General features: G+C 41.7%; 1 protein-coding gene across 10 annotated transcripts in view; it reads left to right on the top strand.

Moving 5' to 3' along the window:
• The window catches only part of LOC6524324 (cAMP-specific 3',5'-cyclic phosphodiesterase), a 98,663-nt gene that overhangs the window by 31,835 nt on the left and 46,140 nt on the right, over positions 1-20,688 (top strand). For 4 of the 10 annotated variants that reach the window (XM_039374804.2, XM_039374808.2, XM_039374806.2 and 1 more), the window contains one exon: positions 4,629-5,817. The exons of 4 other annotated variants lie outside the window; for them this stretch is intronic. In XM_039374804.2, coding sequence (XP_039230738.1) covers positions 4,664-5,817 — 1,154 coding nt within the window. In that variant the 5' untranslated portion in view covers positions 4,629-4,663. Of the gene's footprint in view, positions 1-4,628; positions 5,818-13,933; positions 16,331-19,705; positions 19,876-20,688 lie in introns of those variants that run through there. 2 more of the 10 variants (XM_039374815.2, XM_039374811.2) reach the window with 2 other exon arrangements.

Here is a 20,688-nt window from a genome sequence, read left to right as displayed (position 1 = left end):
GAGTTGATTTTTATTTGGCTCAAGCTCTTAAAGGAAAACCACCTTGCCTTACTTGCAACTTTTCTGTTTCTCCGCTCGGCTTTTCCGCCTTTAGTTAGTTTCGTTATTGGCTTTGGATTCGGCCTTCTGTTTTGTGTCTTTGATTGTCGTCGTACTGCCCTGGGCCACGCCCCCCTGCCTACCGTACCTGCAGCTTAAATAGGCTTAAGTAATGTAGCCGGAAGTGGGCGGTAAAGGGGGTGGTTGGGTTGGAGGTGGTGGGGAAAATGGAAAATGCTTAAAGCTTCTAACATTTCAGTTTTCTTTCACTCGCATTCTATTATTAATGGAAGTTTGATTGAATTGCCGGCACAAAGTAGCCTCTGCGACCTTTTCCGACTGCCAATTTACATCGTCCCCCGTTTTTGTATTTTTTTCCCCCGCTTTATTACCCTTTTGCACATTTCACACAAAACAAAAAATTCCCATTTTTTTGACAAATTCACACAAATTAGCCGTTGAGCGTAGTGCATCCGTTTCGGCATCCATATTTTCCACCTGCGCCTCCTCGGCAAATTTGATTTTCCGCTAGGCTAGAGATGGCAAACCCGTGCCATCCATCCATCGCTATGTGGAAAATGCATTAAAATTCTCTTACACCAGCCAAATTCACTTAGCCCGGCATGATGAGCACACAATGATGCAATAAGCCCGCGAGGGCGGGGCGGGAAAACCCGGAAAAGTGGGCGGAAAATGCCGGAAAAGTGGGCGGAAAAGATGAAACACGAATTGTGATCGCAATTTGACTCGACTAACTTGACGACCAAAAGGGGTACCCATTTCAAACTAGTTTTTAAATTAATTATGTTATGTTGTTTATTTTTTAGAACTTTAACACAATTTCCAAACCATCCAGGTTGTTATGATTTTCCCCGGCGCTTAATTGTCTATAAGCAATATAACATTTTCACCGTTTTATAATTTTCACATAGTCCATGGGAAAGAACGTTGGGCCATTACATTAATTCGATTTGATTTGATTCGATCCAATTTGATCATAACAACCAATCCGTATCAATTACGCCAGTGGGAAATTGTTGCAATCATAGTGCATTATTGACGACGCTAATTGAGTTGGTTGGTTGGTTGGTTGGATAGATGGAGGATTTTCCATTTACCGTTTCCCAATGAGTATGCAATGAATCTAGAAAGGTCAGCGGTGGTTTTTTATCGTTTTTCGTTTGCTACATTATAATGCACTTTTCCGCTTGACGCCGCCGCTATCAAAGTCAATTTGAAGTACATTTCTTTTTAATGCATGTCAGCACCGACGTCCTTGGCCGTGAATTGGTTTTGATTGCAAGTACAAGTGTGTGGTTGTGTGTGGAAATTTATTTGGTAAATATAAGCTGTGCAGCCCCTAGGCCCACTGCCCAGTTTTCTTTCCATCCAACGCCTAAAATGTGAAGGGAAAAGCCAAGCCATCAGGTTGAAGGTTAATTTATTTCCCTTTCATTCGACAGCTCTTGCATAATCCTTGAAGGGAAAGGATGGCGCAGTGAATTAAATGTTTCAGCCCTTGGAAATTGCACAACATAAAATGGATCTTAGGCCTAATTCTTTTTATTAACTTAATCTAAGCGAGGGCTTTGGGCTTTATCTTTATGATAAACGAATGGAATGCTGGAAGGCGGGGCATTGTAAAAAGTGTGATTAGTTGGCTTAGATTGTAACAAATCTCTTTAGATATTTGTAAATTTAAATCCAGTTTACGCCGTCTTTCAACATGCGTTCCAAAGTCAAGAAGTCGTAAATTCTGGAAATTTTCAAGTCATAAGCCTGCCTTTTTAGCACGCCGCCCGTTAAGGAAATTCATTGGGCAGGCATTGAAAGTGAAGTTGATATATGGCTAATGATGTTGCCATGTGTATGGGTATGGGTATGGGTATGGGTATGGGTATGGGTATGGATATAGGTATCGGGGCCGCGGAGGAAAGGCTTTGTTAACTATGCCACACACACACACTGATACACTCATATACTCATACATGTGTAGCCACAAAACGAGGGCGGCGAGGGCGTGGCAATCAACACATGAAGCTTATTGCTTTCGCCTTGTTTGCCGTAAATGCAAATTGGTTTTGTTGCCGTTGTTGTTCCCCTTGCCTCGCAATTGTTTGTTGGCGGAAAGGAAAACGAGCGAAGCGGGCAAATCAAATCAAATATGCACTCTATACAGTCAAGGTGTAATAAATAACGCTGCAAATGAACAATCTAGGTAATGTGCAATCGCATCGATTGCAAAAGTATTATTATCATAGGAAATTTCTGGTGCAACTCAACCACGATTGCAGGCAATTGAGTATTGAGTTGATCGAATCAGGGTAACTAAACTCAGTTTTCTGCACGAATGGCAATTACTTTGAGTGCCAGGACTCCAAAAAAAAGCCAAATAGGCAAAGTGTCAACGGAATGCACAAAGAGATAAGTTGGGAAAAGGAATCCTGGCTGGCGAGCCTTCAGTTGGTGGTAAATTCCTATTTTACACTGAGCGAAACCAAGCCGTTCCAAGGATTTTGCATGCAGCACACGTAAATGCAGCACATTTTATCCATTCCAGCCCATTTTCTTCTCTTCTAGCTCCCAATTGCCGTTGTTATTTCCGTTCATATATTTTAGAACCGTAACGTGTTTTCTTCAGGTGTATATTGTCGTCATTGTCGTTTCCTTTCGCCGGCAACAAAGCGAGCAAAAGGTACCCATTTGCATAAAACGGCAGTAACATCCTTTCGTCCACTGTGTGTGTGTATGTGTGTGTGTGTGAGTTGCAAGCGAATTGGCCATGTGTGCGTGACTGTTGCACAAGATGTTGGTTGTTGTCCCCTACTGTTGCCCTTTTTGTTGCCATGTGACAGTCATTGCAACCTAACGAGTCCTGACCTTCAATTTTCCGACAATTTGGGTGACTTGCCGAAATAGTGAAAGGAGTTACGCAAATCGTTGACCAAATGAAATTTAAGTGGAAATGAAATTTATTATTGTTATTGTGAAGATTTTATTAAATTTATTTTAAATAGATGTTTAGTGGAAAAAAAGAACAAGAATTCTAATCGCACTCAAACTTGAAGCACACGGCCCGTTTAAAAGTAAAAGTTGTAACTAGAGAAATACTTGCGTTTTTGAATGGATTAATAGATTAAATCACATGTTCGATGACCTGTAATAATTTTTCTTTGACCGTAAGCTTCCTTTTAAATGCATTTACGCTAATGAAATCAAGTTGCATCTGATTGGTTTTCTCCGGTAAATATTGAAAAGCGGCAAGAGAACAGAAAAGAAAAAAGGAAAGGGAAAGGGAAAAGGAAATCGGAAAAGGAAAAGGACCTCAGACATTCGCGCAGAAATCCCCTGAAAAATTGCGTTTGATGCCTGTTTCCCCATTTCCTGCTTTTCATTTCTGTTTCACTGCAATCCAAATCGCAGAGAGTTGCAAACGGAATGGGGGGAAGTGAGCAGATGCCCGAATATGAAGTCGGAAAAACAAAGTCACGGCTGTAATCAATGTCAACTAATAAAGTATGCTCTGCACCAAATGACAAGGTGTGGTAAAATTCAAGCTCGAGCGCATTTCCGTTTGTTTTTGCAAAATTAAAAGCATATTGTTGTTAGTTAGCTAGGGTCACCCAAAATAATTCTTTTTTCCACGTGCACTGGTCGCTTGGAGCGTGAAGCTGGGAGCGTGGAGCTTAACAGGGGATGACCGCGACGCAGGGGCGGCGAAATTGGGGGGGGGGTGGCTCAGAGTCATGGTCACGGTTCACAGGTTAATTATGCAGCTTGTTAAGGCACACCAGCGAAAAAAGCCACGCTCCAAAAAGAACGCAAAAAACCGAACGCACGCTCGACAAAAAACAAAAAAAAAATGAGAAAACGAAAATGTTGCTGCAAAAAAATCTGAAAGAAAGAAGGTGAAAACAAGAAAATTTCGCCGACGGCAAAGGGGGATGGAACATTTTTGGGGGATGGTGAAAAAGCGAGAAAAAGCGGGGGGCACTACATGTTGCGTTCGAGTTCGAAGCCAACTTTGGCCATTCGGGAAATGCTCCACGAACTTTGCTAATGAGGTTTAACGAAATGATTTTATGCAGGAATGTGTGAAAATTGCTGCAAAGTTAAGGCCTTTGACTCTGGACAGCTAATAATGCTTTTATTATATGAGCTTTATGCTGCTGAAAAACTGGTAGAAAAGTCCTTTCCTTGGACTTCAAATACTGCACGGACTTGGTTTTGTGTTTTATAGATAATATAACTATAATGAAACATAAAGCTTTCTAATTGAATATTCTCTACACTTCTGCACTTGCAAATTCGTGCTATATTTTCAATGGAATTTAGTTGCTTAATTAAACATCACCTCCTTCATGCGGTGCCTTTGGTTGGTGGGTCAGGGGAGAACCCTGAAAAAATAACATTTTTTGCGACAGACGGAGATTCCGCTTGTGCCATTCAATTAACCCAGCTCCAAACGACCCTTAACCCAAACTATTCACCCGTGACCCCAAAAAGTATGCAATGCATTGAGGCAAGAGTGAGAGTAAGAGTTTGTCACACGCGCAGGGAAAATTAAAAGCATAAATTCTGTTCCCCAGAAGCGTACGCGAAAAACGTGAAATAAAAGGAAACCATGTCCCAGGAGAGTAATGGTGGCCAAGCAGCATCAGGAGGAGGTGGCGGAGGAGTAGGAGGCGGTGGAACTGGAGCTGGAGCAGCAGCACCACCACAATACATAATAACCACACCCAGCGAGGTGGATCCCGACGAAGTGCGCTCCATGGCCGATTTGGAGCTGGGATCCCCCGAAAAGCAGGTGCAGGTACAGAGCCAAAAGTTCTCCAGCACATCGAGCACCACCAAGGTGGCCACGCACTCCTTTTCGATGAGCAGTAGTGCCGGCACTACTGTGCAACAAAGCAAACAGGATAGCGCCCAGCAAATCCAGCAGATTCAACAGCTTCAGCAACTCCAGCAGCAGCAGCAATCCCAGAGAATCATATCCAGCTCGACGAGGAGTCAGAGCCTGCAGTCCAGCACGATTGTGGGCGAGGCCACCACCATTTCGAGCGGAGCCGCCCAGATGCTCAGTTCCTCGGCGGCGGCTTCGCTGGCCCAGCAGCTGAAGGCCCAGAGCTCCACCTCGATCATCACCAGCAGCGAGCAGAGGACCAGCACGAGCACCAGCAGCAGCAGCAGCACCCGCTACATAGCCAGCGGCTCCAGCAACCTGGCCGGCGGCAACTCCAACTCGGCCAGCAGTAAGACTCGCTTCCAGAGTTTCCTCCAGCAGCCGGAGGGTGCCCACGGATTTCTGACGGCCCACCAGAAGCACGTACGCCAGTTTGTGCGCTCCACATCGGCGCACTCGGAGGCGGCAGCCGGAATGGCTGGAACACGGCCTGAGAAGTGCATCCGAAGCGCCTCCACCCAGATCGATGATGCCAGTGTGGTTGGCGGTGTGGAATCGGCCGGCAACTTGACTGACAGCTCCGCCACCGGTGGATCCATGCAGCTGTCGATGAGCAAGCTGGGCCTGCAGCAGTCCTCCTCCATTCTGATCTCCAAGTCGGCGGAAACGATCGAGATGAAGAGCTCGTCGGCGGGCATGCGCACCCAGTTGACCTTGAGCGGTGGCTTCTTGGCGCCGCCGGGCAGTCGCAAAATTACCATCTTGAGTCCCATACACGCGCCGCCCGGTCTGCACGATATGCTCAAGCGGGCCCAAGGACGATCGCCACTCTCGCCCAGGATCAGCTTCCCCGGCAGCGATTCGGACCTCTTTGGGTGAGTTCGATGATTGAATCACATACATATAATATCCCTCTAAGTTTATGCACAGTTTTGACCATTTGAATAGTTTTACTGCGGCTCCGTCTTAATGACAGCCACACATTTCGCAGAATATTAATTTGATAGAAAGTCATTTTCCAAAAGGAAAAATACAATAAATTCATTTTCTATGCAAGTCCGCCAGCTCGTCCTCTGAATTCTGCGTAAAGCCTGCTTTAAATTTGGCCATTGTGCTGCCTTGAATTCAGTGGGGCAAAAGACTCGCTCCAGACCCTCGCTCTTAGTTTCCCCCTTTGCTAATGAACCTGTTTATATATCCTTGCCCGTGTCCTGTACTCTGATGGCACATTGAACCCGCTGCTAATTGTTGACTTGCTGTTGCAAGTTGTCGGGCAGGGGGCGTGGCTGTAGGGGGCGGCATGGCCTTTCATCAGAACGGGAATTTCTAAAGAGACGAGAAGCCTCTACGCCCGAAAACGTTGTCAAAATGCCAAAATTGTTTGTCATAGTCGTATAATTAAATTTAAATGTTTTTTATTTTTCACATCCCCTCTACATCCATCGCATCTTTGCCTGTTTCTGTTTCTCGTTCTGGCAGCGACAGCACGTATACATAGATATATATAAATATGTTAATACCAGCAGGCACGGAAAAAAATAATTTGAAAATAAAGAGAATAATTTTAATGAACCCCGAAAGAGATGAGACGCGAGACGAAGGCAGTGGCGGGTGGCGGGGTAATTGAAGCTGCCAGGCCATGAAATTTTAAAGCGCAAAGGAAATTGAGAAAGGGAAACTTAAACAATTATTGGAATTACATCCATTAAATGTATTTAAATATAATGGCAGGTGACGAAAACGAAATGCAAATAGGGCCAAGGGAAAAATGAGTTTGTATTCCGAAAATAAATCGGTATTGAAACATAATACGCGCTAATGGTTAAACACAAAGTAACTGAAGCGTAAGGAAAACGAGGGAGGGTTGTCATCAGGGGGGATTAACCAGTTGACAGTTGTTGCTCAATATTGGCATATTTGTTCTTGAAACGCAAACAAAAGTCAGTCTTGAAGTAATCTTGTTCCTTCGCCCAAATTGCAGAGATGTCCTCATCCCCAAGTTTAAACATTTAAACTACAGCCCAAAGTTATTTGGGAGGACAGCATCCCAAGTCCGTAAATAAAATCTAATAATCGTACGGATAACATGCCATTTTGCGGTGGCCTCTTATCAGTAGGCCAACAAGTCGGCCGCCCACTTTAGTCATAACATTAATTCCCAACTCAAAAATTCTCTTTGGAATTAGCCAAAAAGCGAAGTTATATAGTGGAGAAGCCAAGGAATTTTGGCTGTTTTTGTTTTTTTTTTTTTTTGAAGGGAAAGGGTGCTTTAAAAATCCACACAGATTCGCCAGCAGGCCGCAACATTTGCATAGCTTTGGCCACAAGGCACGGGGAGTATAGCTCCTGACCCCCGTTTCCCTCTACCATTCAGAGCCTGGCCCACAAGCTCTGACCCCCGACACCCCTCATAAATCCGGGGCTGAAGCTCAGGGCTCAACTTTCGGCCGGTCTCTCGGTATGCGTGACTTATGTTTACAGTTTATTTATTATTAAAAACACACAAACAAATGGTCCGAGAAGAAATGTTTATTATTGTTTCTGTTTGCCTCAGTCAAACAGGCCGAAAAAATAACAAAAAAGAAAATAACATAGCACAAAAATGTATACAGCTCTCCGGGATTTTCGGAGGTTAGAGTAGGGGCAGGACGAGAAGTCCTGGAGGGTGCTCCTCATTTATATGCCATGTCAAAGTCGGCGGTTTGGCTGGCAATGAATTGACGATGAATTTCGACGCCCCAAGCCGGCGAGCTAATGTCTATATAAATTATACTCCAATCTTTAAGCCATCAGGGGATCGGCTCGGTGACGCAGCCCGCATTTTTAACAACTTTAAAAAGGGGTATTCCCCCAAGGAAATCCGGCAATTTGGGATTGCCGTCTTGTTTGTCGTGGGTTAAAAGGCATTCAGGGATTTTCATAGCGACACAAGCTGGAACCAAAAAGATTTAAGTGGACAAAAGTTTCACAACATTTGAAGTGCGATAATTGTCGCGGCTGGAACTTCAAGAAAGATTTTAGAAAGATTTAATGTGTGAAACTTTTTACGCCCACAATATGATAAATTGTCCCTTTTATTTACTTTTTTTGCAATTGCCCCTATTTTTGGAAATTAAACAAAGTCCTTAGGGCGATTCAACGTTGTTAGCCAATATCTAGGTCAATGGGAGGGTGAAATTTCCCGTTAATATACCAAACACTTTGCCAATAGCTTTTGGGTCTTGTATCCTTGAAGCCAGGACTCAAATTTGTTGTTGTTTTGAATTTCTGTCAATCAATCAGCCCACGAAATTTGTTAATTAAGCCATTGAACTCTCGTCGACTAACCCACTAGTTAAACCTTTGGGCCATGTCCTTCCCCCAAGTACAAATTCTGAAAATCATCGAGGTATCTTCATACAATATTTTAGATACATAACTTCAAGCTACTACAGCATATTTTTCTCGTGCGTGTACGGGTCATCTAACAGTCGTTTCCCTGTGGAACTTCAAAAGTTTCCCTTTTCCAAAAATGTGAAAGATGCAGGCAGTTGGTTTTCCCACGGGAGAAAGTGTCGACAAAAAGATGTTAAAGGGGATTTAGAGGGTTAGGATACGAGTATGACTGGTTCGTCTTTAAAAACATGCCGTTGTTTGCATATTTTATTTTGAAACTCTTCGTCCAACCCACCGGTGAATATTCAGCCGAGTGCTGCCTACCTTAAGGCGCTAATGAAGGTATGTTTACGAAACAAAAGAGGAGTGCCAGAGAGCCGCCAGGACCTTCATTACTGTCAGAATATTAGTTAAAGTCCGTAAGCAGCTCATTACTTTAGACAGTTCCGATATTTAATACACAAGTTCGATGCGGCCTTCGATTTTCGAACTCATTTAGTTGAGCTTAAGCATCTTAACTCAGCCTACAGCTTACAGCTTACAGCAGTTTAATTAGGTACAAGAAACATTATTCTCATCTGTCGCAATTAAAAACTTTATGACACGTTTTTTCAAAGCTTCTAAAGCGCAATTTAGTTGTGTGATATATTTTTTGTGTCAAATTGTTTTCCCCAGAACTTTAGACGCGGGCGTATTATTAAAAAGCCCGAATTAGAAGGCATTAGATAAAGTATTAATTACGCCTCCTTGCTTCACATTCCATGTTAATTTATGACATAGCTTTGGCACATTTCAATGTTACTATTTGGGCATTGCATGAAATGAAATTCGAGCTGAGCCAATAATTAGCAAACATCATGCATTACTGTGCTCATTACCATACAGCTATTTAAATTGTTATGTTGTCTGGCAGGTTTCGCTTTCACTGCTAACATTATATAATAGCATGAATAATATTATGCATACGACACGTGTGACTTTTGCAAGTCCATTTTTAAAGGGGGAAAGGATGGCAACGGCATCTCGAATGGCCATTTGAAGTATATCCCTAAAATAAAGGCAATCCGAGATGGGAAAATGTCAGGCATGAGCGAGAAACAAAAGCAGGCAGAAAAGGTGAGCCCTCGGATGCCAAGAAATGGTAATAAACTCAAAACCATTAAAAACAAAGGAACCACGACGAAAGAGTTAAGGAATTTAATATATTTGTACTGCAAGCGGAATGAAAAAGCCAATTGAAAGGCTGTTTATATTCGGTGCAAGAAATTGACAATGCACAACATCTGTGCCCACCTTATACAATATTATTAAATTTTGCGCACCTTTTACAAGAGGTTATTTAATTTGATTTCCTAAGCAGCTTGTTCTTAATTAAACTCTGTTTGTTTTCTACATTTTCCCTTAAAATTTCTCTTTTTTTTTTTGCTAAAATACCGTGGATTGCCCAAAGGGGTAAGATTTTGGCTTTGACTGCTTTTTTTCCAGCTTTGCAGTGACTTTTGTAACAGTTCCCTTTTTCATTTTCCTCGTTTCCCTGGAGCTGCTCACCAGCTGAGCTTTAAAATCCCTGCTGCACTTTGACAAAAAGCTTCAGGATGCTAAAGGATTGTTAGTCTGTTTGAAAAATGTAATTAGTTTATTGCATTCTTGTTTACGGCAATTTTCTAGGGGAATTCCCAAAAAAAAAGCATGCAAGAGGTTAACAAAATCAAACAAATTTATTTTCTTTGAATTAGGCATTGATCTTAGCAACAATACAGGGCATGAAAAGCTCAATAGCAATGCGGCGAACCCAGAGCTTCGGAAAATTGCTCAGAACTTTTCCCACAGCTTTTCAACACACTTGAATTTTCTGAAAAAGTTGTCCAAAGCTTCGAAAGCTAAATAAAACGTGCTTAATACTATTTTTATTGCTTAAGGTCAGGATCTCAAAATAAATCTGAAAAACTTTATCCTCGAAATACAACCAAATTAAAACACGCTTGCCAAGCTCTACATTTAATATAAGAATAGAATAGTTTGATACCTATTTCATGAAATGTACTCGTCAGTAGCTATAAACCATTAATAAACCATTATAAACCACTCAAGTCGCATTTAAACTCACTAATTAAACATTTTGCTTCTTTCTCGTTACAGGTAAGTCAATTGAATGCATTTGATACGGTTTCTGATTAATGAAGCGACTTGGGTAAGCTCGATAGCATCTGATTTTTCGGTCATGGAGTATATATTTAAATTTTAAACGCTCGACAAAAAAGCTCTGGTCTTTGTGCGAGCGAATATTGCGTATACGCAGCGTGCAACTGGTTGGTGGGCGTGTCGGTCCGCCCTCTTTTCAAACGTTCACCCCCTTTCCCCCTGCCGATCCCTTTGCCAACGTCGTTTTAACAATTTGACACCCAGGAGAAAAAACAATCAGCAACACGTTGAACCTTGGCATTTTCACTCGGCGTTTTTATGATTAACTTTTCGGTATGTGCAGTGGCTAGACAAGGAAACCAAGCTGACGCACTGAAAAAACAATTTATGCCACAAAAGCAATTGGCAGCATAATAATTCTCTTTTGGATTGTAAAGTTTTGTGACAACAAATCGTTTATATTATGTGGATATAAACATGACATAATTAATTTGTATTTTAAAGTCAGTTAAGAATATTTCTCGACAATCAAAATCTTTTTTGTATATGTATGGCTTCGTTAGACGGGGCGGTGCGTTTCGCGTGGGCGTGGCAGACTGCCCACCTGGCGCTGCTGCAAGTGCAACTGTAAATGCATCAGGCAACTAAAATGGGAAATGAGAAATGAGAGACACATGCAATTTGTTTGTCCACCGGCCACGCCCACCATCCCATCGCCCAGCGCCCACGGCCCATCAGCCGCCCGCTGGCAGTACCGTTGACTGTGCGTCAATCGGGCGGCGTGGTCGTGGGCGTGGCTGTTGGTTTTGGGTACACACGCTCAGCGGGCGGGGCCAAAAATCTCTAGCGAAAGCGGGGCTCAAAGAGCAGGAAATTGAAAAATATTAAGCACGAACCAAATCGGAGCTGGAAAATAATGAAAAATGTTTTTCGGTTTTCAAACTAGCTTGCGTACGTGTGTTTAAAGTTCTCGCCAATCTATGGCAAATATGTTCAAGTTCCAAAGCCAAAGCAACCATACGACACCTTGTCTATGGCACGCAGGAATATTCTTATGTTTGTGCATCAGATGCCGACATTTATCATTTCCTACAACGAGCGCAGGTCTTTAATGCCACGCATTAATTGAACCAATAAGAGAAAGTATACAAAACACACAACAATTCAGGTAATTTAGCCCTCTCGTGAAGCCTCATGAAATTCCAGTCTCAGGCGACGAGAAACACAAAACCAGCTTTTTTATCACAAATATTTGACTCACGGCCAACGCCAAAAAATCTCGCCAATAAACAACGAACTGAGCGCCCTCCCCGGGTGTTATATATGCGTTTATATTTATATATATATATACGTATGTATATGCATATGTATAGGTATATGTATGTATATCTCCCAGATGCCCAGATAGCCAGGACCCCTGCCACGCCCCTGCCGGCTATCTCTAAAGCCAGCCCCCTTGGGTGCCATTGCCCATCCATTAGTTTTCTGCTTTTTTCCCCCGCCCCTGCATTTTTTGTTCCTTTTTTTATTGTTGCGGCTGTTTGTCAAAGCAAAAGTCGACACAGGCCAGCGGGGAAATAGATTAAGGGGGCTGCTTGACACAGGGGGTATTAATAACGTTTTTGTGAAATAGAGTTGACAGAGAGCGAGGTGCAAATAGATTAAATATCACCTTCGAATATTATAATTGACAGCACTTCTCGGATTCAACAGGAGTTAATACCCTGTATGCCTATGCCTTATCTACTATTTGTCTAAGTAAATGCTTAAATTGTTTATCAATTTAGCTGTAGGTGACCAGCTAAAACTCTGAAATCAACCCTCGTTGGTACACTAAGTTCCATTTTGGATGGATCTTCTGTACGCCGTTAATGCAAAGGACCGTAGATCTGCGATACCATCTGGTTTGGCGGCGGTCATAACCATAACGCCAAAAAGAAGGCGAAAGCTGCGCTCGTGCTCCACCTGTTCTTCCTTTTGCCGGCAAACCTTTGGAAAACCCCATCCATCGAGTTCCCGAGCAGAATGGCAGCAAAGTTTTTCATTAGAATGAGTGGCGAGCGGCATTTTTGATGGATAACTCTCGCAGGATAATTGCACTTCGAGCCCGGGGCTCATTTCAGGCCACTTTCACCGTCGCCGGCAGAAATTTGAAACTTTTAGATGGCCCCCGACCCCGGGTTCTCCTTTTTGTTTGTGCGTGCAGCACCTTGTGGCACCTTGAGGCACCTGGGCCAGTTTAAGTGCCTAATGCTGGAATGCTGGAATGGCGAAATGACGAAATGCCGGAATGCCGGCAGTGAGTAGTGCAGCTCGGGGTGTGTTTCCGTTTGCTAACCGGAGAGTTTGGGCTCAGGGGTGGGGTCAAGTCAGGGGGTCATCTAATCTGGAAATCAAAGCCGCCTCGGGTTCTCATCAGCCAAGTGTAAGTAGCTATTTCCACTTTTCACGCAAGCCCCAAAACGCGTAGTCTAGTGTTAGTGAAGACGTCAACCACTTGAGTTCGCCGTCGAACGCTGCAATTGCCCCTCTGCCGGCGTCGCTGTCACCGCGCCCATCACTTCACCACAGATTAGTTATCATTATTATTATTATTATTATTATTAATTATTTATAATTATTTATAAATTACAAAAGAGAAAAGATGCGTGAATAAAGTTTTCAAGTGCAGTGCGCAACAACAGCAAAAAGACAACAGCTAACGGGCAGCGACGTCGACGGCGCGGTTCTGATAAGAATGCACGGCGGCAGAGCAGAGGGCTGATTGGAATCAAGAGCGCGCAGCTTTCTGCGCAAAAGAGAATTTCGAAATTTCCGCTCTCTCCTGCAAACAGTAAATAATAGTTAATAGTCGAAGATAAACAATAATAATTGATGGCCAACCAAGTTTTCCTCTGTCGAAATGAGACGGAGAAATGCAATTCCTTGAAAGACTAATTACTGAGGAAAGTCTTTTAGTTGGTCCATACTTGGGATTCCGATAATGATGCTCTCTCTGCTACTATTTTGCGCACTTCATTCAGTAGAAAAGTCGGGCCATAGTCGCACCGCACCTTAAATACTCTGCAATCAGTGAGTGAGCATTAGAGAAAATCAATTGCGCATTTTGCACTATGATATATGATAGTACAATATTAATATTGCAGTTGAATACAATTGATAGATTAACCCATCTATCAAACTTGGGGAATGAAACATATTCTTAATTTAATTTAGCGGCTACTATTTTGATGAACGCGTATTTATATGCAACACTAGACAAAATAGATTCCTTCTCTTCTTACGCGCACGCGTTCATTTTGTTCATCTTCTTTTTGCTCTCTTTCGCTCTCGCTCTCGGCGGACCGAAGTCGCCGTCGCTGCCGGCGCAATTCGCCGCCACTCGGTCGCCGTTCGCTGCTCCCACTGCTTCTGCTTTTTCGCTGCCTTTCTCTGCTTTTCCGTTGCTTTTTGCGGCAGTGTAGTGCGGTCGCTGCAGCAGAGAGCATCGCATCGGCATCGCAACGCATATCGCATTTCGTGTGTGTGTGTGCGTGTGGGTGCGTGTGTGTGCGCGCGCGCCGCCTAAAAAATAATAAAATAAAGAAGCACCACATCCCATAATCATACCTAATAATAATAATAATAATAAACAATAAATACGCGTAGTGGTCGCAAGTGCTAAATATACGTTTAACCAAACAGCATTGCCCGTGAATTTTTTGTTCTTGTGCTTTACCTTTTTTTAAGTGCTCCTCGCACGTGTGTGCAAAACAACAACAAAAAGCAGAAGAAGTGGACAGAAAGAGAAGCTGTAAATTACATAAAAGAAGCAGCAGAAGTTAAGATAACAGTGTGGAATGATAAGCGGCAGAAAATAAAGCTACACAATAATACACCAAAAATATGACCAGTAATTACGGAAAATATATGCAAAAGTCGTTTAAAAGTTAGTGCAAAATAAACAAAACAAAAATCAAACAAAGGGCGGCATCAAAAAATGGAAAAAGCGTGCTAACAAAGCAAATGAACTCTAAAAACTGATAGCAACAAAAAAAACGAAATACTTGAAAACTACCAAAACTCTTCCAACTAAAATCTTAAAGCCAAGAAAATTGCCAAAGTTGCAAAAATAATAATAACTATACCAATAATCAAAACTTCGATATGTGTTGCAATAAAAACCCTCAGTGAAAATACAATAAATCAAAGTACTCCATCAAAATCCAATATAACCAAACTAATAAGTAACGAACAGTAATAACAAAGACAATACAAGAGTCACAACCGAAAATCTAAGTGTAGACTAATAAACAAAATAATACACAAAAAACAGAAAATTGTATTAGATAAACTAGACCTTTATTCAAAAGAAAAATCGAAAACACGATAACAGTAAATGCGAGTGAGTATTCAACAAAAGTTATTAATCAAAGCAAATATATTAGATTCTCAAAAAATAGGTAAAATTCCATATTGGAACTAAAGATCAAATGCAATAGTGGTAGCGACCAAAAAAATACTAAAATTCTTACAGAATAACAACAGTTGAAAAACATCGTTGAATCTATAAAGGAAGTTGACCCGATATGAAGTAAATATGTGAAAATTCGAATTACAAAACCAATATAATAAACATAAACCACCGCAAAAACTGATCTTAATATGTGTATAACGAAACCAATTTAAATTAGTGAAAGATCATGGGCCATTTGTTACAAATGTTATAATACCAAAAATAAAAAAAACAGACCGAATAACTTTGATATTCAGTTTAATATTAACGAAACTATTTAACTTTTATTAATGAAACTTTTAACAACGTTCGTAGGAGTGTGTAATTGAGCTAGAAAATATATATTTTTAGGAAAAACAAAGAACAATTTAGAAACCTAAGTATGTAAAAATAAAAATCGTTTACCACACGAATTTAATAAGCTAAAACTACCAAGAAATAAACAAAACCAAATTTCGAAAATCCCTAATGTCTTCTTAAATATAAGAGCATTCAATTAATAAATTTAAAGTTCAAATATCAAAAAATCTTAATACAAATTCGCCTGATATAACAAAAGTATCAAAAATCCGTTGTCTCTATAAAAACCAAACTTTCGTAAAATTCTAGAATGCCGCCGCCGCGACGTCGACGCAGCGCTCTGCCTGCGTGATTGTGTGCGTGCGCCTAATACCCATGTGTGTGTCCGTGTGAGCTTCTGATTCTGAACTGGCGGCCAAAAGTGACGACGCCGTCGCTGCCTCTGCCTCAGCCGCAGTCGCCGCCTCCGCAGCAACAACAACAACAACAACAACATCGAGCAGAGCCACAACAACCACACCAATTGCAACAACAGCAACACTAACAGCGCTAACAACAACATATAGATCGCGGAATCTGCTGAAAGCCACCGCCAAGGTGAAGAAGAAGAAAAAGTGGAAGCAAATCTCCTTCGTCGACGATCAGCAACGCTTGAAGCAAGCAGCGACGTCGGCGGAGCGCAAACGTTCCACCAGCAGCGCCCCGCCCGCCCTCGAAAGCAACACACCTGCTGCTGCACCACCGCACCTGGGACGCTTTCTGCGGCAAAAGAGCAGCGAAACCAGCAGCGCTGCAACGTCAGCTGCAATAGCAGCTGGACGTCGCAAATCGTCGGCGGCATCGATCATCGCAGCGGCAGCGGGCGCTGCTGGCTTGCACAACAACAACAGCAGCAGCTGCGCAGCGACCGCCAGCGAGCAGAATTCGAGCGGTACGCTCACAGGCAGCGGCATCGGCGTCAGCGGCAGCAGCGGTAATACTTCGACGTCGACGTGGTGCGGCAGCATCAACTTCCTGGTGTATATGGTGTGCTCGTTTTGCTGCTGTTGCTACAACTTCCGAAATTCTCCGTCTAGGTGAGAAGCCGCGCCTATCGATAAGTTATCGCGATTACCGAAGTTTTTGATCTGGGAACATACTCGTTTGCATTTCCATCAAAGATGCAATATCGATAACTTATCGAAATTTTAGCGACTAGTTTCAGAGATGGTGTTGTACACATCAATTGAATAAGACAGCAAGCTGTTATCAAATGCATTCACCTTATATAAGTATACTTTTCTGTTGACACTCGACACTGCGACCAATAATTTGCGAATGCTTTTTATGGCAGATTCTGTGCTGACACTACCCCCATGATTCCATACCATTCTCCCTGGGGATCTCTCTCCAGCGATATCTATAATTACGTTGTTAGAATTCTATTCATAAACTATACATCTACCCGCGAGTTGTGCCATTTGTTTAATAAAGCATGACCCGGTCCCCATTCAAAGCGAAGCTTATCTAACAGCAAAAAAGAAAACAAAAGCGAACAGAAACAGAAATCAGCAAAGAGTAACAAACTACGCTCAAATTGCAGGCAATTTTGATAGCTCACGATCTGCTGGCACATGCGATGCAGATCAGATCACACGTTTAGATTAATAACCAAAGAGGATCAATTAGAGCATGTGATGTTCATTAGTTGGGCAATGCATGATTTAAATACCATTTTTAGACCATTGAAAAGGCCACTGGAAGGAGTTATCAAACTTCAGTCCGGATCACTATCGACTTTTTGGCATCTCTAGTGCTTGCACTGGCGATGTGAAGGGTTAGAAGTTAAGCGATTATCGAATGAATGCCGAATGAATATGTGAATTAATGAACTAACTCAATTACGAGTAGATTTGCCATCAAATACTTGACTCAAGGCATTCCAATCAGGCGGATAATAATATCCTGCTGGCCATTATCCTCGATGATTCGACCACTCACATCGCCCACCTCCCATTTCCCGTTTTCGGTTTCCTGCCCGTTTTCTGCAATCGGTAAGCTGCTTGCTGCGAAACCCACTTGGGACTAATTATTACTCGGCCATCCTGCCATATATCCTTCAGAAATCAAAGGAAAGAGTCGGCAAGAGAGAGTGAGAGAGCGAGCGAGAGAGAGGGAAGATGTGGCCTCTGCTCAGGTGGCGTTGCTGTGGCGCCGGCAGAGCGAGGCGAATAGAGAGGCGTCTTTCTTTCTTTATTTTATTTTATTTTCCTTTCTTTGTTTTTTTTACGGTTTTGGTGTTGCGAGCAATCAAATTTTAGGCCCAGATTAGAATGCTGCGAGGTCAAAGTTCAAGGTTGCACACCCCCTTATTAAAAAAAAACGGTGGGGTTGATTTACCAACACCCAGAGTCGCCCTTTCCCTATTTTGCCGTCATCTGTTTCACATTTGGCAATTAGCATTTAAGGCCCGTTATTTTCCCTTCGTATTAATTGCGTAAAATGTTAATCTGCTCAACTTATCACCAAAATAAAGTAAAGCCCAACAAAGGCAAACAAAAACCTCAAACGCCCAAACCCCAAAATAAGCAAAAGGAGTTGGTTAACCAATTGAAAGCTGAGTGTATCGTTTCCACCTCCTCAAGTTCAACCACTTCAAAGGTCGTCAATGATGCACAGTGGTTCCGCGAAATCCCTTCTCTATAAATCAACATTTATCTATATTATTATTATTATATACATATATCATCAACAATGACCCCAACACTGTTAAATGGCTCTTGCCATTTTAAAATATATTATAATATAAAGCATTTGCAATTTCTAAACCCTGGTAATTGATTATTTATTTCACTTTTCTCTTTACAGGTAAGTCGATTGCAATTGAAAATCTTTGGTAAGCCTCTTTCTTCGGAAAATCAAAGCAAAGTAAATGGAAGCTAAATATTGCGCATACGCCATGTGAAACGGGAAATTCCACGATAATGGTAATTCAGTAGCAATGAACTACAAAATGCGGCATAAACGTAACCAGCCTTCTTAAAACTAGCTTTAATGTCCACTATTTTCGCTCCATATATTTGTTTGTTTCTTTCTTTATATTTGAAGGGGGCCGGTCTGCATTGTTAGTGCTTTTCTTTTCTTCGCCTTTATTTTTTGTTGTTGCTATTTTTATGATAAGAGCTCGGTTGGGACAGTTGTTGTTGTTGCGAACTGATAAGGGTCCAAAGAGTCGGCACGCTTTGTAGAATCCACCGAAAGCCCCAGAAAAGCAAATAAATTCGGGGCTATTGTCGATTTTATTTTTTATCACATGTGATAAATGAATTTGGGAAAGCAGTCAAGCGATTAACAAACCTACAGAATAAACCGCTTAGAATTTTACTTTTTGTTTTAACTTCTTTTTCATAACTAGACCACTGATCAAAACTAAGGCTATGATGAAAACTAAGGGATATTACTTTTTTTTATATACTTTGTGTGTAATTATTTGCTAATTTCAAAAACAGTGGCTTTTGCCAGTCAATTAATTTGAAAAAATAGCCATTAAATTGATTGCGCATTTGACTTGATTGCAGGAAGCAGAAAATGGCTTAATTTATTAAGCTGGCAAAGTATGACACCGAATTTATGGCTGCATAAATCACACATGTGTACTTACATGTGTATGCAGATTATACATGTGTCTGAATTTGAATTCCCCAAACAACAATTGAAAAGTCCCCTCTTTTTTCTATACATCTACGTATCTACATATATACATACATATTTATATATGTTCTCGCTAGACTTTTTTGCACCACCCCAATTTTTCCGGCACTTTTTTGAGTCTTTGTGCAAGAAGTTAAAAAAAGGAAAAGTAATGAAAAAAGCTACGACGACGCTATGTCTGCCCGATTTGCTTATAATTGGATTTCCGCCGTGTGCTGAAGGGAGAGGGCATTACTAGAGGGAGAGGGTGCTACTACTGTGCGAGTGAGAGGCCACTAGGCGGCGGCAGCTGTTTGATGATGAATCTCAAGTCGCTGTCTTATTACAACTTTCAATTTCAATAGCTTCTTTTGCTTCTATTCGCCCTCTCGTTTTCGCATTATGCTTAGCATCTACGCTCTCACGCATGGCTCTTATTTTAGGCTACACTGCGAATAACTTGTGTTTTACACGACTTTAAAATATCTTTCTATGCGCCTTTAATTGCCGCCTATAGTTAGCTTATATTAGGATATGTTTGCATAGGTATGGGAATATAGAAAGACGGCATACTATGTAGTTCAACAAGTATTTCTCTCAGTGCAATAGGCCCCTCTCGCTCGCACTCTCAGCTGTTGGCGCCTGGCTCGCCTTCGCCTCAATTCGAATTCGTTATTCGCCTCGCTTCGTTCGTTTTTCGCCGCCAACTGCTCTGCCCGCGGCGACAGCGACGCCGGCGCAGGTCTCGTTTTCGCTTTCGCTTCGCATCGTTTTCATCGTCTCCGTCATATAACAACGTTCGCCGTTCGCTCCGCACACACAATTTGCGTTTAAAAAATTCCGCAAAAACGCAATTCGCGAAAATTGTGCACAATTCGTAAAACGCTAAAAAATCGGTCGAATACCGCGGATTAATCTGGAAAATCAACAAAATAAAACGGGCGAAAACGAAGTGTGTGCATAATATTAAGGCGAAGAAGAACAAGAGAAAGAGAGATAGAGGACGAAGTGCAAAAGGAGGGAAACTGGGATGAAAAGCACAGTTCCAAAAGGCGAAAACAAGTGAAACAGACAAATAAACAAAACAGCAAGGAAGAGGAAGAGAGGCAAGGGAGAAAGAGAGAATTGCAGGAAGAGAGAGAAAGAGACAGAGAGAAAGCAAAAGAGCAAACTAATGCATAAGAAACAAAAACAACTCTAAATTAGTTGAAATAACACAAAAATCAAAATTAAACAAATAAAATTAATCAAATCCAAATAAATTAGAAATTAAAGAACATCAAATTATTAACATTTTTAAAAGGATAAAACTATGTAGGTAACAAAGTAAACCAAATAGAAAGGAATTAATTAGGAAAATGTAAAAGCTCAAGGTAAAGCAAACAGAAAAAAACTTAATTAATTGGAAAAAGCAAAATGTCAAAAAAAAAAAACGCTGCAAATAGAAACAAAATCGCAGAAAAACAAAAAAGGCCACCCAACCTCATACAAATTTTAATGTTTTTAATTAATTGCTGCGGCCCAGTTTAAAAGTTGCGATAAAAAACCAAAAGCACCAAAAACAAACAAAAAAGAAAAAAAATTTTTTTCGCCGGCCGCATAAAACGGCTCTGACGTCGGCGTAGCCGTCGACGTCGGCCGAGCAGCGACTGTTGATTTTTATCAGCGCAACAACTGCGAACCGAAAAGAACACAACACGCACACAAGTAAATGCAAGAAAACGTTGTTAGGCGCATACGAACATGTGTTTATGTTTTGCTCTTT

Source organism: Drosophila yakuba, chromosome X (genome assembly GCF_016746365.2).
Source record: "Drosophila yakuba strain Tai18E2 chromosome X, Prin_Dyak_Tai18E2_2.1, whole genome shotgun sequence".
Classification (NCBI taxonomy): domain Eukaryota; kingdom Metazoa; phylum Arthropoda; class Insecta; order Diptera; family Drosophilidae; genus Drosophila; species Drosophila yakuba.
This window is presented reverse-complemented; position numbering and strand designations above follow the sequence as displayed.